The following is a 13,874-nucleotide window of genomic DNA, read 5'->3' as shown; positions in this document are numbered from 1 at the left end:
TTAAATGACTATCAAAAAGCAAAAGACGGCGAGAGAGAGAACTAAAAGACTATTCATTCTTTCAGTAAATATTTACTGAGCACAGACCATGTGCCAAACTGGGATACAGCAATGAACAAAATAAAAAAAGTCACTGTTTCGGTGGAACTTCTGGTATGAGTTGACAGAGAAACATAAAATAAACAAATGATGTGATAAAAGAAAAACTTCAACCGAATTAAATTTAAAGGAGTTTAATTGAGCAATGAATGATTCACGAATTGGGCAGCCCCCAGAATTACAGCAGATTCACAGAGACTCCAGTGCAGCCACATGGTGAAAGAAAATTTATAAACACAAAAAAGGGAAATAATGTACAGAAATCAGAAGTGAGGTACAGAATGGCTGGATTGGTTACAAGTTGCCATTTGCCTTATTTGAACACAGTGTGAACACTTAGCAGTGTATGAATGGTTGAAGTACAGCTGCTGGGATTAGCGAAGACTCAGCTATTGTTAAAAGCACACACTCCTAAATTAGGTTTTTAACCTTGTCTACCTATTAAGCTAGGTTTCAGTTTGTCCACAAGCACTCAAATATAGAAGTACGGAGTCCTTCTCAGGCTATATTTAGTTAGCTTTAACAGATGTCAGGTAAGTTTTTTGTGGCAAGTGCCACACAAAATAAATAATAATAATAATAATAATAGAGCTGGAGCTGGGTGCACTTGGAATCCCAGCTACTCTGGAAGTTGAGGAGGGGGGATCACTTGAGCCTGGGAGTTCAAGGCCAACCTGGGCAACATAGTGAGACTCCATCTCTAAATAAATAAATAAACAAATAAATAACACTGGGCAAGGAACAGGAGAGAACATGTTTATAGGGTGTGTAGGAAAGGCGTTCTCTGATAAGATGATAATTACACAGAGGCCAGAAGGGATAAGGAAATGAGCCATTTGGCTATATGGAGAAAGAACATTCCAGGCAGTAGGAATAGCCAAGTGCAAAGAACCTGAAGTAGATCATATGCTTGGCTTTTTGGAGAAAAAGTAAGAAAGTCAGTGTGACTGGGTCAGAGTAGGACTAGAGGATACAGTAAGACTAAACATTTTTAGTAAGACTAAAAATACAAAATATTAGTCAGGTGTGATGGCATGTGCCTGTAGCCTCAGCTACAGATGAGGTCAGAGACCAAATCCAGAAGGCCTTATAAGGATTTTAGGTTTTATTCTGAATGATATGGAATGCCATTAAAAGATGTTTTGTTTTGTTTTGTTTTTTGTTTTGTTTTTGAGACGAAGTCTTGCTCACTCTGTCACCCAGGCTGGACTGCAGCAGCATGATCTTGGCTCACTGCGACCTCTGCTTCTGCTTCCTGGCTTGAAGCAATTCTCCTGCCTCAGCCTCCTGAGTAGCTGGTGCCCGCCACCACACCCAGCTAATTTTTGTATTTTTAGTAGAGACAGGGTTTCGCCATGTTGGCCAGGCTAGTCTTGAACTCCTGACCTCAAATGCTCCACCCATATCAACCTCCTAAAGTGCTGGGATTACAGGTGTAAGCCACCGCACCTGGCCCATTAAAGGGTTTTGAGTGGAGGAATGACATGATGTGACTTACATTTTACAAAGATTAGTCTGGTTACTGTATGAAGAATATATTACAAGGAAGCAAGGGTAGAAACAAAGATATCAGTTAGGATCTTGGCAAAATTCAAGGTGAGAGGTGATGGTGGCTTGGACCAGGGTAGCATTTGCAGAAGTGAGAACAAGTAACAGGGTTATGGATCTATATGAACGCAATTTACTATTAGACTGACTATGGGTTATAAGAGAAATTGAAGAGACAAGGATGACTCCAAGATTATCGACCTGAGAAACTCCTAAAGTAGGACTACCATTTACTGTGATAGGAAGGACGACTGGAAGAGCAGATTTTGGAGGGAAAACCAAAGGTTGGTTTTAAACATATTTAAATGTGTGTTACTCGTTCAAGTAGAGTTGGTAACTAAGTTGATAAATAATCAGATAAACAAATTTGGAGTTCAAGGGAAAGGTCCAAGCTAGAAATACCAGTAGATAGCCTATCAGTGGAATTTTAAGCAATGGCACTATCAGGGAACGTGCCCCCAACAGTCACATAGGTTCTTTTCTATTTTCCCTAAGTGTCGGCCGGGTTGAGAAATAAAGGGATGGAGTATAAAAGAGAGAAATTTTAAAGCTGGGCGTCCGGGGGAGACATCACATGTCGGTAGGTTTCGTGATGCCCCCTGAGCCGTAAAACCAGCAAGTTTTTATTAGGGATTTTCAAAAGGGGAGGGAGTGCACAAATAGGGTGTGGGTCACAGAGATCACGTGCTTTACAAGGTAATAGAATATCACAAGGCAAATGGAGGCAGGGCGAGATCACAGGACCACAGGACCGGGGCAAATGTAACCCCAATAGAAGAGACCAATTAGATTTTATTTCCCTTTTCAATTCTGGTCCATTGGACATGACTGCCAGAGGCTCTTTATTGAGAAGGATACTGAAGCAGTGCTTGCACTCATTTGGAAATAATTAATGATTGATTTACAGTGCCTTCTATGGAAGCCTCCAGTGACCTTTACCTTGCTATATCCAATGTTTATTTCTCATTCCTCATTTTACGTGACCTATTAGCAGCAGTTGTCCTGGTTCATCACTCCTTCCTCCTTCACTTTCTTCGCTTGGGTACTGATTCCTTTCACATAGCTAGCCACTGTTCTCAGTCTCATTTGCAGATTCTGCTCACGTTGAAGTATTCCAAAACTCAGTCATTGTAACACCTTTCTATCTAAACTTGCTCCTTAAAGCAGCATAGTCCAATAGAAAAATAATGTGAGCCACAAATGCAAGCCATATATGTAATTTGAAACTTTGTAGTAACTTCATTTAAAAAAAGAAACTGGTGAAATTAATATATATCTTCTTAAACCCAATAGGTCCCAAATATAATCATTTAATAATACAAAAATAGTGCAACATTTTGTTATTTTACTTTAATATTAAGTCTTCCAAATCCAAAGTGTTACACTTACAGCACATCTCAGTTCAGACTAGCTAATAGCTGTTGTATTGAATAGCATCGCCCTAGATTATCTCATCCAATTCCTTAACTTAAAATACCATCTACATCCTGAATACTGACTACTCTCACATTTTTATTTCTAGCTTGGACCTGTCTCCTGAAGTCCAGACTAACTGATGTCTAAGGGTGACATCAGTTCTTGGATGCCTAATGTGTATGTCTAAATTACCATGTCCAAAACTGAACACTTGGTCCCCAGATTTTCTCTTCTCCATTTTGGTTACTGGCAACTTCATCACTTTAGTTGCTCAAGCCAAAAATGTTGGAGTCAACCTTGACTTTTCTTTTTGTCTCAAACCTCACATCCAATCTACAACTCCTATGATACTATTGGTTCTATGTTCAAAAGATATCCAGAATCTGATTCCGTATCATTTCCTCCACTACAGTACTATGGCCCAAATTCCCATTATCTGGGATTACTGAAATAACATCTAAACTGATCCCCTTTTCTCCTCATAGCAGCCAAATGTCCGTGAACAACATAAGCCAAATCATGTCATTTATCTGCTCAAAATTCTCCAATGGCTCCTAATATTACCCAGAGTAAAAGCTGAAGTCCTTACAATGACCCTTAGAACTCTACAGGATCTGAGGCCAGGCATGGTGGCTCACCTGTAACCCCAGCACTTTGAGAGGCTGAGGCAGGCGGATTGCTTGAGCTCAGGAGTTTCAGACCAGCCTGAGCAACATGGTGAAACCCTGTCTCTACCAAAAATACAAAAATAAGCTAGTCGTGGCAGAGTGCGCCTGTGGCCCCACCTACTCAGGAGGCTGAGGTGGGAGGATTGCTTGAGCCCAGGAGGTTGCAGTGAGCCAAGATCGGGCCACTGCATTCAGCCTGGGTGACACAGTGAGGCTCCGTTTAAAAAAGAAAGAAAGAAAAAGAAAGAAGGAAGGAAGGAAGGAAGGAAGGAAGAAGGAAGGAAAGAAGGAAAGAAAGAAAGAAGGAAAGGAAGAAAGAGAAAGGAAGGAAGGAAGGAAGGAAAGAAAAGAAAAGAAAGAAAGAAAAAGAAAGAAAGAAAGAAAGAAAGAAAGAAAGAAAGAAAGAAAGAAAGAAAGAAAGAAAGAAAAGAAAAGAAAGAAAGAACTCTACAGGATCTGGCCCCCTGTTACTTCTCTGACTTCATCTCCTACTATTTCCCTTGCTTATTCCACTCTAGCCACCCTCACCTCCTACTCTTCCTTGAGAAGGTCCATCATGGTCTCCCTTGAGGGCCTTTCTTTGGATTTGCTGCACCCTCAACTATCTCCATGGCTCTCTACTCCCCACCCACCACCCCCTTGTTTTTTGGGACAGTGTCACCTGTTGTCTAGGTCCTTACTCTAGAGTGCAGTGGCACAATCTGGGCTCACTGCTTTGGCCTCCCGGGCTCAAGTGATCCTCCCGCCTCAGGCTCTGGAGTAGCTAGGACTACAGGCTCCCGCCACCACATCCAGTATTATTATTATATTTTTTTTTGTAAAGACAGGGTTTTGTCATGTTGCCCAGGCTGGTTTCGAACTCCTGAGCTTAAGCGATCCGCCCCCCCCTCAGCCTCCCAAAGTGCTGGGATTACAGGTGTGCACCACCCCGCCCAGCCTCCTCATCTCTTTCAAGTCTTTGCTGAAATATCTTCCGAAGGAAACACTTGAATAAGTGAATGACATGACATGAATTAATGATTGGTATGACGAGATATGACAGAATAGGTGCCATAAGGAAGAGTCAGAGCACTAGTGCCCAATGCTTGCCCTTCTAATAGAAGTTAACACAAATCTTTCAACATTGATCGGGCACCCATTATGTAAAATAGACATGTATATGATTGGCTGCTATCAGTGAAGGAAACATTGAAATAATCTTGTTGCTTTGGAAGATATTCTTGAACATTCTCAGCACATACAAACAGCTGACTTATTTAGTCACCGAGAAAGCAGTATCCTTTAACAAACAGGAATAGCTTCAGATACCCTGGGGCTTCCCCCTCCTAGGCAATCAGCATCTACACACATAATCCCTCAATCCAGGCAGTATTTAAATCACTGCACTATTAGAACACTTAGTTCTAGTCCTTACTCTTAATTTGATGGGTAACTAAGTAAATCACTTATTGCCTCAATTCTTTTATCCCTATGATAAAATGTCTAATTTTACCTGGTTCCTAATTCAGGTTGAGATAACAGGACAATATGCACTTGGCTGTTAGAAGTTGGCAGAATGTATGCATTACGGAGCTTAAGAAAAAAATCTTTTTTAAAGCTAAGATTTCTAAATGAGGGCTATTTAAAACTCATCTTCAGTTTGTGGTAGACTTAAGGTCTTTAGTCTCTCCTTTTTTGTTTTTTAACCTCAATTTTTCACTTAACAACACTTCTACGCTTGAAATCATTTTAGCCTATTTTTTGTTCACAACTGCTAGTTTTTCAGTCCAACCTACCTCAAAGCAACGGAGAAACATGATAAACCTGAGTAATCAACCAGAGACATTAAAATGTGTAGTTCACTCCAGGAATGGATGTGAGCATTGGAGGGTAGGGAGAAGAACACAAAGGATTGAGGGAGCACATGTAGGGGAAACAAGGAAAGATAGTAATGCTAAATTTACAAACACTGCTCAATTCAACCCGAAAAGCGTTTATCGAGTGCAGAGCTCTGTCCTGGTCATTTTAGTAAAGCCAAGATGAGCAAGACTCATGATGAGTCTCTGTCATCAAGGAGCTGGGGGTATGAGCTGAACTAAGACGCACACAAATTATTAAAATATGGTGCAGGGTACTTAAAGGAAGTCCAAGGAGAAATAAAGCTGACATTATTCAGGACGTTCTGATATGTCAGGGTAGTCACATATATTAACAACCCTTCCAAAAATTCCAGGTAGGCTCAGGGAGGATAGATAGGTAACTTGTCATTAAAGCTAGAAAGTTAGTGTAGTCTAGCATTGTCCCTAACCGAGGTTCTAAAGCTCAGGCTCCTTTCAGAACACTACTGTTAAAGGGAAGCCCGAAGGAGTGGGGGGAGGGGACTAAGTTTTGACTGGATGTGTCACGGTTGCCGTGGAGGGAACAGGAGGTCAGAAAAGCCATTTGGAGGCGGCGTGTGCGATGGGACTAGAAGGATGAACCGGAGATTGAGTGGGAACCAGTGGAGGAAAGAGGGAGGGACTTTTCAGGCTAAGGAAGTAATAAGAGCAATTAGCTGCTCTCATAATTCCTTTAGTCAAGCAGTTAATGTAGGTAGAAAAAACCTGGCGTCCGCCCCCCCGGCCACCCCCCACCCCCGGAACTTTTCCGTTGGAGCTTTTAGGTGTTCGCCAATTTCGCCATTAGATGTGTTAGTTTTGTAACTTGAAGGAAAAAAAAACAAACAAACTCATGTTTTAATAGCACTGGATTCCTCGGACGGAGGGTGGGGGTCCGGCCAGGAGCCTCTGGCACACTCCGTCTCTCCTACCCCTCAGCTCGGCCACCACCTGGGAGCCGTTGATATGAGGGAAGGGCGCTCCCTACGGCGGGGTCCTCGCCGGTCGGAGGCAGGTCCCAGGCCTGGCAAGGGCTGACCCCTGACGGCTGGGCCGGGGCGGGACCCCAGGCGCACCTGCCCGCGAGGCGGCTGCGCGGACAGACGTTCCAGCCCCTCCCGCCTCGCCGTGTGTTTACGTGGAGACGAAGATGGCGGCGGCGGCGGCGGTGACGGCGCTTCCCGTGCGGCTGAGGACGATCCGCCAGTGAGCGCGGAGACTGCTTCCACTTCGGGCGGGGGAGCGCCGGACTGGCTCGGCTCTCTGGGCCGCGGAGCTTGCCGTCCCACCTACCTCCAAACCGAGCTTTCCTTTCTATCCCCGACCACCCCTCAAACCCCGTTTTCCCCTGCCTTCCTTGCAGAGGCCATGGAGGACGAGGAGAGACAGAAGAAGCTGGAGGCCGGCAAAGCCAAGGTAGGAGAGCCCGAGGCAACCGGGCCTGCGGTGGGAGGCGGTGGCTAGCACGGGGTGGGAGGGGGCCTGGGAAGCGGAGTTCGCCGCAGCCCCAGTGCACTGCCCGAGAGGGAGGTGCTGCAGGGTCTCAGGGTCTGCATCTCTCCTCGCCCTCCTCCTTTCCCCTTTTTCCAAATGGGGGACAAAGCCTTGTGCTAGCTGATAATACTTCCGTGAGGATTGAATATTGTGGCTCCTTTCTCGTGAATGTCCAAATAAAACTCCCCTTTTACTGTATTGCCGTAAACTAGTGTTTAGTTGCTTCTAAACCTCCGACCTTTCATTTTTTTAAGGAGTTTTCTGGGTGGTGCAGGCATTGTGCTTTCCAGGGTGGGGATTTAGAGCTTTTCTTTATTGGGTTGGGGATTTGTGCGCTGATCATCAGCTTGTCTGCCTTAGGTGGCACGCTGGCACTCTTGGGTGTGTGTGATTGGCCTGTGACAGCTGTCTCAGCAGTGGCTTGTGTGTGCCACAAGTGCCAGCTGTGAACTTGGCTTTAGGGGCGTTTTTAGAAGCGTGTCTTTGTATGTTTGTACTTGAAGGTCTTTGTCATGGCATGCGCTTTTGTGTCGTATGGAATGTTAATGCAGTCTGTGAGTGGAACTTCTGGGGACCGAAAGGTTCCATATGCAAACACCTATAGAATGCCTGCTTTAAATAATTTAGTTGTTATATATCTCTCTGGCGAATTCTGATTGTGCGTGTGTGTATGTGTGTGTACGTGTATGGAAAAGCCTGTAAAGCAAACAATACAATACACAATTATACACAGGCATCGTTCATTGGGCTTCATGAGAAATTTAACATATACAGAATATAAGCTGCGTAGCATATTTCTTTTAAAAATTACATATTTGAGCATATATTTTGTCTGGGCTCAAAAGCCCCCTTCCTCCCGTCAATGAAATCTTCTTTTATAGATTATATTCTTTTTAGAGATAATTGTTAGCAATCATACTTGGACAAAAAATTGTATTACAGGTAACCGTTTTTCCTCTCTTCCTTTCTCTTCTCCGCACATAAACAAAGGAAACCAGGTTAGTGATTTATTATCAATGAAGGGCCATACCGCAGAGATGCAGTGATAGAAGCTCAATACAAGTTTGTTAAATGAATATATATGTAAAAACTAGCTTCATATTTCTAAAATATAGTTGACTTTCCTATAAGCTCCCTCTATTTAAGATCAAGGTTTAAATGCTTGTATATAGCCAGGTAAATTTTTACTTTCGAATCTATAAATGGTGGGAAAGGGCAATCAGGGTATCTTTAGAAGCCAAAGCTTACACTTGTGCAATAATGAGGGGCTGAGCAAGCTCTATGCATCTAAGGAAGTAGTGGAGGTGAAGTGTGTGCCCCTCCAGAAGCATTGAAGATCTGATTAGATGTCTTATTTGTCTGTTACCTCACTATTTTTATTGCCTGCCCCCAGAAATATCTTTCCTAAATATATGTGAAGCAGTCCTACAAAACATGGTTTACTTTGGACATACACATTTCATAATAGAGGATTTAATTTAAATTGCTTGCAGTTGTAGTTGATTTGGCAAAATACAATTCTAGTTTCTTTGTGTGTTTCTTTGCCTTTCAAAATTCTACGTATGGGGTAAAAACCTGTTTAAGGTGAATTTTTGTTGTAAAAGAGTATCTTCTTTTAGAATTTAGCCCTTTTTCCAGTAAGATATAAATATATGAGACTTGTAAGGCAAGGTATGTTTGCTGCAACATTAGCTATACAATATAAAAATGCTGACATTGGGAGCCTGGGGTGAGAGGATCGCTTGACACCAGGAGTTCAAGACCAACCTGGGCAACATAGTGAGATTATACAAAAAATTAAAAAAAAAATAGCAGAGTGTGGTGGTGTGTGCCTGTATGTAGTCCTAGCTACTCGGGAGTCTGAGGTGGGAGGATCACTTGAGCCCAGGAGTTCAAGGCTGCAGTGAGCTATCATCATGTCACTGCACTCCAGCCTGGGCAACAGAATGAGATCCTGTTTCAAAAAACAAACAAAAACCCTGAAAATAACTTTTAAAGACAACATGAAGAGAATCATTTTCTAAGTTATATAAATATAATGGAATATTTTAAAGCCATTACGATTATGAAGACTGATAGGAATATGAAAAGTAGTGTGAAAAGGGCATTATCAAAAATAGTATATACATTATTTCATTTGTATAAACGTGTGCTTTCAGATTAGAACTGAAAAACTCTGGATTATAATGTCATTCAGCAAACCTATATTGAACCCCTATTTTATACCTAGAGGTGGTGACAGTGTCTTCTCTCAAGTTGCTCACTGTTTAGTGGGAGAGACAGACTCTGGGTGATAAGTACAAAGAGAGATGAGCTGCATGCAGTAGGATTTGGGGGATATTTTTCCACATATTGTTAAAGTGTTTTAAATGCTACTATCTCATTTTATAGAATCACTAAGAAAGCTCTTACTATTGATATTAATGCACCATAATATAATGCCTTTCAAATAGTAGTTATTCATACATATTTGCTTAACGAATGAGCAGAATGATTAATGAGTCATTAATAAGTGTTACTTTGCTAGCATGGCTGTAATTTAATAACAGTAATCTAGAATTCTCTTAATGTGAAATCCATATTGCTGGCATCAGAAACAACTTTAAATGATCATTTTCCAAAGTTTATCTGAGACTTCATTATCCAAGTGTCTCATTTGTTCCCTGGACTGAAGTATTGTATTTGATAATCTAGTTTCACAAACCACAACTTACAAATCTTTTTGGGGGTAATTTGTTGGTAAACAGTTCCATTGAAAAATTCCCTTTCTGTATCTAAACCTTATAAATGATCACTTTTTAAATAGTTTGTCATGTATGCAGTATAATGTATAGTATACTGTATAAAATGTTTTATACTACCCCAAATCTGTAATAATGGGTTAATAAATTATGGTATGTAAAATAATTCTACAAAGGCTTTTTGAGTGCGGAAAATGCCCACAAATAATGCCAGGTTAAAAAGAAAAAAGTTACCAGGAAAAGGTATATGTACATATTTAAATATGAAGACACCTGAAAAAAAGCACCAAGATGTAAATCGTGGCTATCTCTGGGTGGTGGCTTACAGGCAATTTTAATTTTCTTTATACTTTTAGTATTTTCCAAATTCTTGATACAATATATCTCTTTTATGACCAGAAAAGAATGTTCAAATGCCTTTTTTTTTTTTTGAGACAGCCTGTCTCCCAGGCTAGAGTGCAGTGGCAGGATCTTGGCTCACTGCAGCCTCCACCTCCCAGGTTCAAGTGATTCTCCTGCCTCAGCCTCCCAAGTAGCTGGGATTACAGGCCCATGCCACCACGCCTGGCTAATTTTTGTATTTTTAGTAGAGATGGGGTTTCACCATGTTGGCCAGGCTGGTCTCGAACTCCTGCCCTCAAATGATATGCCCGCCTCGACCTCCCAAAGTGCTGGGATTACAGGCATGAGCTGCTGCACTCAGCCTCAAATGCCATTTTTAAAAAAATATAAAGGCTTATCAAATACATCATATTAAACACATATTATAGTGTATGACCATATCCAGAACAGGAAAATGAGGCACAGAATAATTAGGTTTCCTATTTTAGCATAGGCCTGGAATTGTAATTGTTCAGTGCAGAGTGTATTATATGGTTGGGATTATATCGTTAGACATTTTATAGATCTCCTTTCTGTTTTTGTTGTTCTTATTCTTTCCTTTGCTGTTAGTTCTTATTGCTATGCTCTTACTCCTCATCTGCCTCTTTTCCTAATTTGCTGTTTTAGGTTTGCTACAACTAAGGAACCCAGAACTGAGGTTGATAGAATACTATGTAAAAAGAAAAAAAAAACAACAAAGACCTTAGGTGGGGTGTGATGGCTCACACCTGTAATCCCAATACTTTGGGAGGCTGAGGTGGGAGGATCGCTTGAGCCCAGAGGTTCTAGATCAGCCTGGGCAATGTAGTGAAACCCCATCTCTAAAAAGAAAAAAGTATAAAAAACAAAACCAGTGGAGCGCAGTGGCTCACACCTGTAATCCGAGCACTTTAGGAGGCTGAGGTGGGTGGATCATCTGAGGTCAGGAGTTTGAGACCAGCCTGGCCAACATGGTAAAACCCCGTCTCTACTAAAAAATACAGAAAAATTAGTCAGGCCTGGTGGCGGGTACTGATCCCAGCTACTGGGGAGGTGGAGGCAGGAAAATCACTTGAACCTAGGAGGTGGAGATTGCAGTGAACCGACGTTGTGCCACTGCACTCCAGCCTGGGTGACAGAGCAAGACTCTGTCTCAAAAAACAAAACAAAACAAAAACACAGGCCAGTGGAGCCTGCCCAGTGGGCTTTAGGGCAATTTAGTTTTTCTGCTGCTTGTTGGTTGTTTTGGTTTACTGTTGGGTCCTCGGCTATTTCCTCAGTATTGATGTTGCAAGAAGCATGACCCTGGGAGATGTAAGACATTACTGCATTATGTATTAAGTAAATATTTTCAGAGCTGGGCTAACTCCCTCTACAGTGTTTTGACGGGGATGGCACTACATAGGTTGTCCTTGTGTTGAACCAAACTATTTTAACTCCACTTTAAATGACTTCATTTTTTTCCAAGTATAATTATTCATGTCACTTTAAGGAAGTATTGTAATTTAAGTGAACAGAATTAAATAGAGGACAGTTGTATATTTAATATAAAATTATTACTCTTGTAAATTTGCAGTAGGTATACTTTTTAAAGTTATTAAGTATTTTATATAATGGGCATTATTTGCTGAATAATTGTAAAAAACTATTGCCTGTTATATTCAGTAATTTGTAATTACATGACTTTTGTTTAACAAGCATTTTCAGTGTGAAGAGTAGTTCCAATTATGTACAAAAAAAAGGATGGTGCTCCATGCAAGCTGTATATTGATTATTGATAGCAGGACTTTTCAGTTACTGTTTCCACTGTGATAGCCAAAGCTAGTTGTGCTGTAAAACTGTTCTTTGCATGTTTCAGATACTTTGTTCCACAGCTAAGAAAGTGTTTTCCCTTCTTGTTTTAAGCATTCTAGTTTTTCATACTTACATGTGGCTGAGCTTACTTAGCATTCAGAGTAGATGCAGCAGTTTGAAACCTTCATCAACATTTATTGCAGCAATGGTGCACTGCCTGTGACTTAAAACTAATTCATGACCTTCAGGCTTTTTTTTTTTTTTTTTTTTTTTGAGACGAGGTCTTGCTCTGTTGTCCAGGCTGGAGTGGCAGCCTGCCTCGACCTCCTGAGCTCAAGTGATCCTCCTGCCTCAACCTCCTGAGCACCTGGGACTACAGATGTGCACCACCACACCTGGCTAATTGTTAAAATTTTTTTGTAGAGATGGGATTTCACCATGTTGCCCAGGCTGGTCTTGAACTCCTGGGCTCAAGTGATCCTCCTGCCTTAACCTCCCAAAGTGCCGGGATTATAGGGGTGACCCACTGCACCCAGCTTAGGCTTTGTCGGAATGAAGCAAAACATGGTGTTTAGAGAGAGAATGTGGAGGAAGGAATGTGATGCCCTGTCAGTGAAACTGAAATTTGAATGATAGCTCATGGAAAGAGGAAGTGAAAAAGATAGGATACATTTAAGTGATTGAAATATGACAAGAATGGAACAAAAATTTTTTCAAACAAAAACATCTCTTATTTTATAAATAAAAAGGTTCTTAGTAAAAGCTAAACTATTACTACAAAGTATATATTATAGGCTACTGAATATTGAAATGTAAGTGAATTTCCTCTAATATAGCTAGAAAAGGTTATGGTAAATTGTTAATAAGGGACATTATATTCATTTCTTAGTAAGATTCCACTAAAATTAAGATTAGTCACTTTGTAATTGTTTAACATCCATTTAAAAACTTTAATTTGGAAAAGCTACGGAATTTTTCAAAACTTATTTATAAAAGTGGTTTGGTGTCTGGTGTGTGTGTGTGGGTGTGTGTGTGTGTGTGTGTGTGTGTGTGTGCTGGAGAGAGGGAGAAAGAGAATTTATAATGCTATCTGGCCTGGTAGAAATGGCACTAGGACTTTGGAGACATTTATTTGTTCATTTGTTCAACCAACATTTTTGAACGCCTACAACTGCAGCTATGAATTTTTACTTAGCAAGCATTTTTTTTTTTTCCTCGAGACGGAGTCTTGCTCTGCCACCCAGGCTGGAGTGCAATGGCACGATCTCGGCTCACTGCAACCTCTGCCTCCCAGGTTCTAGCTGTTCTTCTGCCTCAGCCTCCCCAGTAGCTGGGACTACAGGCACCTGCCACCACACCCGGCTAGTTTTTGTATTTTTAGTAGAGACAGGGTTTCACCATATTGGCCAGGCTGGTCTCAAACTCCTGACCTTGTGATCCGTCCACCTTGGCCTCCCAAAGTGCTGGGATTACAGGTGTGAGCAACCGCACCTGGCCGCAAACATTTATTTAAATGATCACAAATTCTGTGCCTTATTGTCTGTTGGAATAATCTTATGATGTGTATCTCAACAGGTGTTTTGAAGGATAAATGAAATAATGGTTGGGAGCTTTTTGAGTTCTCTAGGTGCTAAATATAAAGAAGCTATAATTATTTTTTTAATTGAGGTGAAACTCATAAGAAAAATTAACCATCTTAAAGTGAACAGTTCAGTGGCGTAACACAATGTTATGCAACTACCACTTCTATCTACTTCCCAAACATTTTTTCATCTCAAAATATAACCCTGTGCCCATTAAGCAGATATTCTTCATTGCTTCTTCCCTCTAGCCACTAACAATCACCAACGCACTCTCTGGATTTACCAGTTCTAGATATTTCATATAAATGGAATCAT

General features: G+C 41.2%; 1 protein-coding gene across 8 annotated transcripts in view; it reads left to right on the top strand.

Moving 5' to 3' along the window:
• Positions 1–6,151: 6,151 nt before the first annotated feature.
• Positions 6,152–13,874, top strand: part of AKAP9 (A-kinase anchoring protein 9) — a 176,721-nt gene continuing 168,998 nt past the window's right edge. For 5 of the 8 annotated variants that reach the window (XM_063636351.1, XM_055272718.2, XM_055272717.2 and 2 more), the window contains exon 1: positions 6,592–7,003. In XM_063636351.1, coding sequence (XP_063492421.1) covers positions 6,956–7,003 — 48 coding nt within the window. In that variant the 5' untranslated portion in view covers positions 6,592–6,955. Of the gene's footprint in view, positions 7,004–13,874 lie in introns of all 8 variants that reach the window. The other 3 variants (XM_063636347.1, XM_063636350.1, XM_063636348.1) reach the window with 3 other exon arrangements.

The sequence above is a fragment of the Symphalangus syndactylus genome, chromosome 3, assembly GCF_028878055.3.
Source record: "Symphalangus syndactylus isolate Jambi chromosome 3, NHGRI_mSymSyn1-v2.1_pri, whole genome shotgun sequence".
Lineage (NCBI taxonomy): Eukaryota > Metazoa > Chordata > Mammalia > Primates > Hylobatidae > Symphalangus > Symphalangus syndactylus.
The sequence above is the reverse complement of the archived record's forward strand: the minus strand, read 5'-3'. Positions and strand labels throughout refer to the sequence as shown.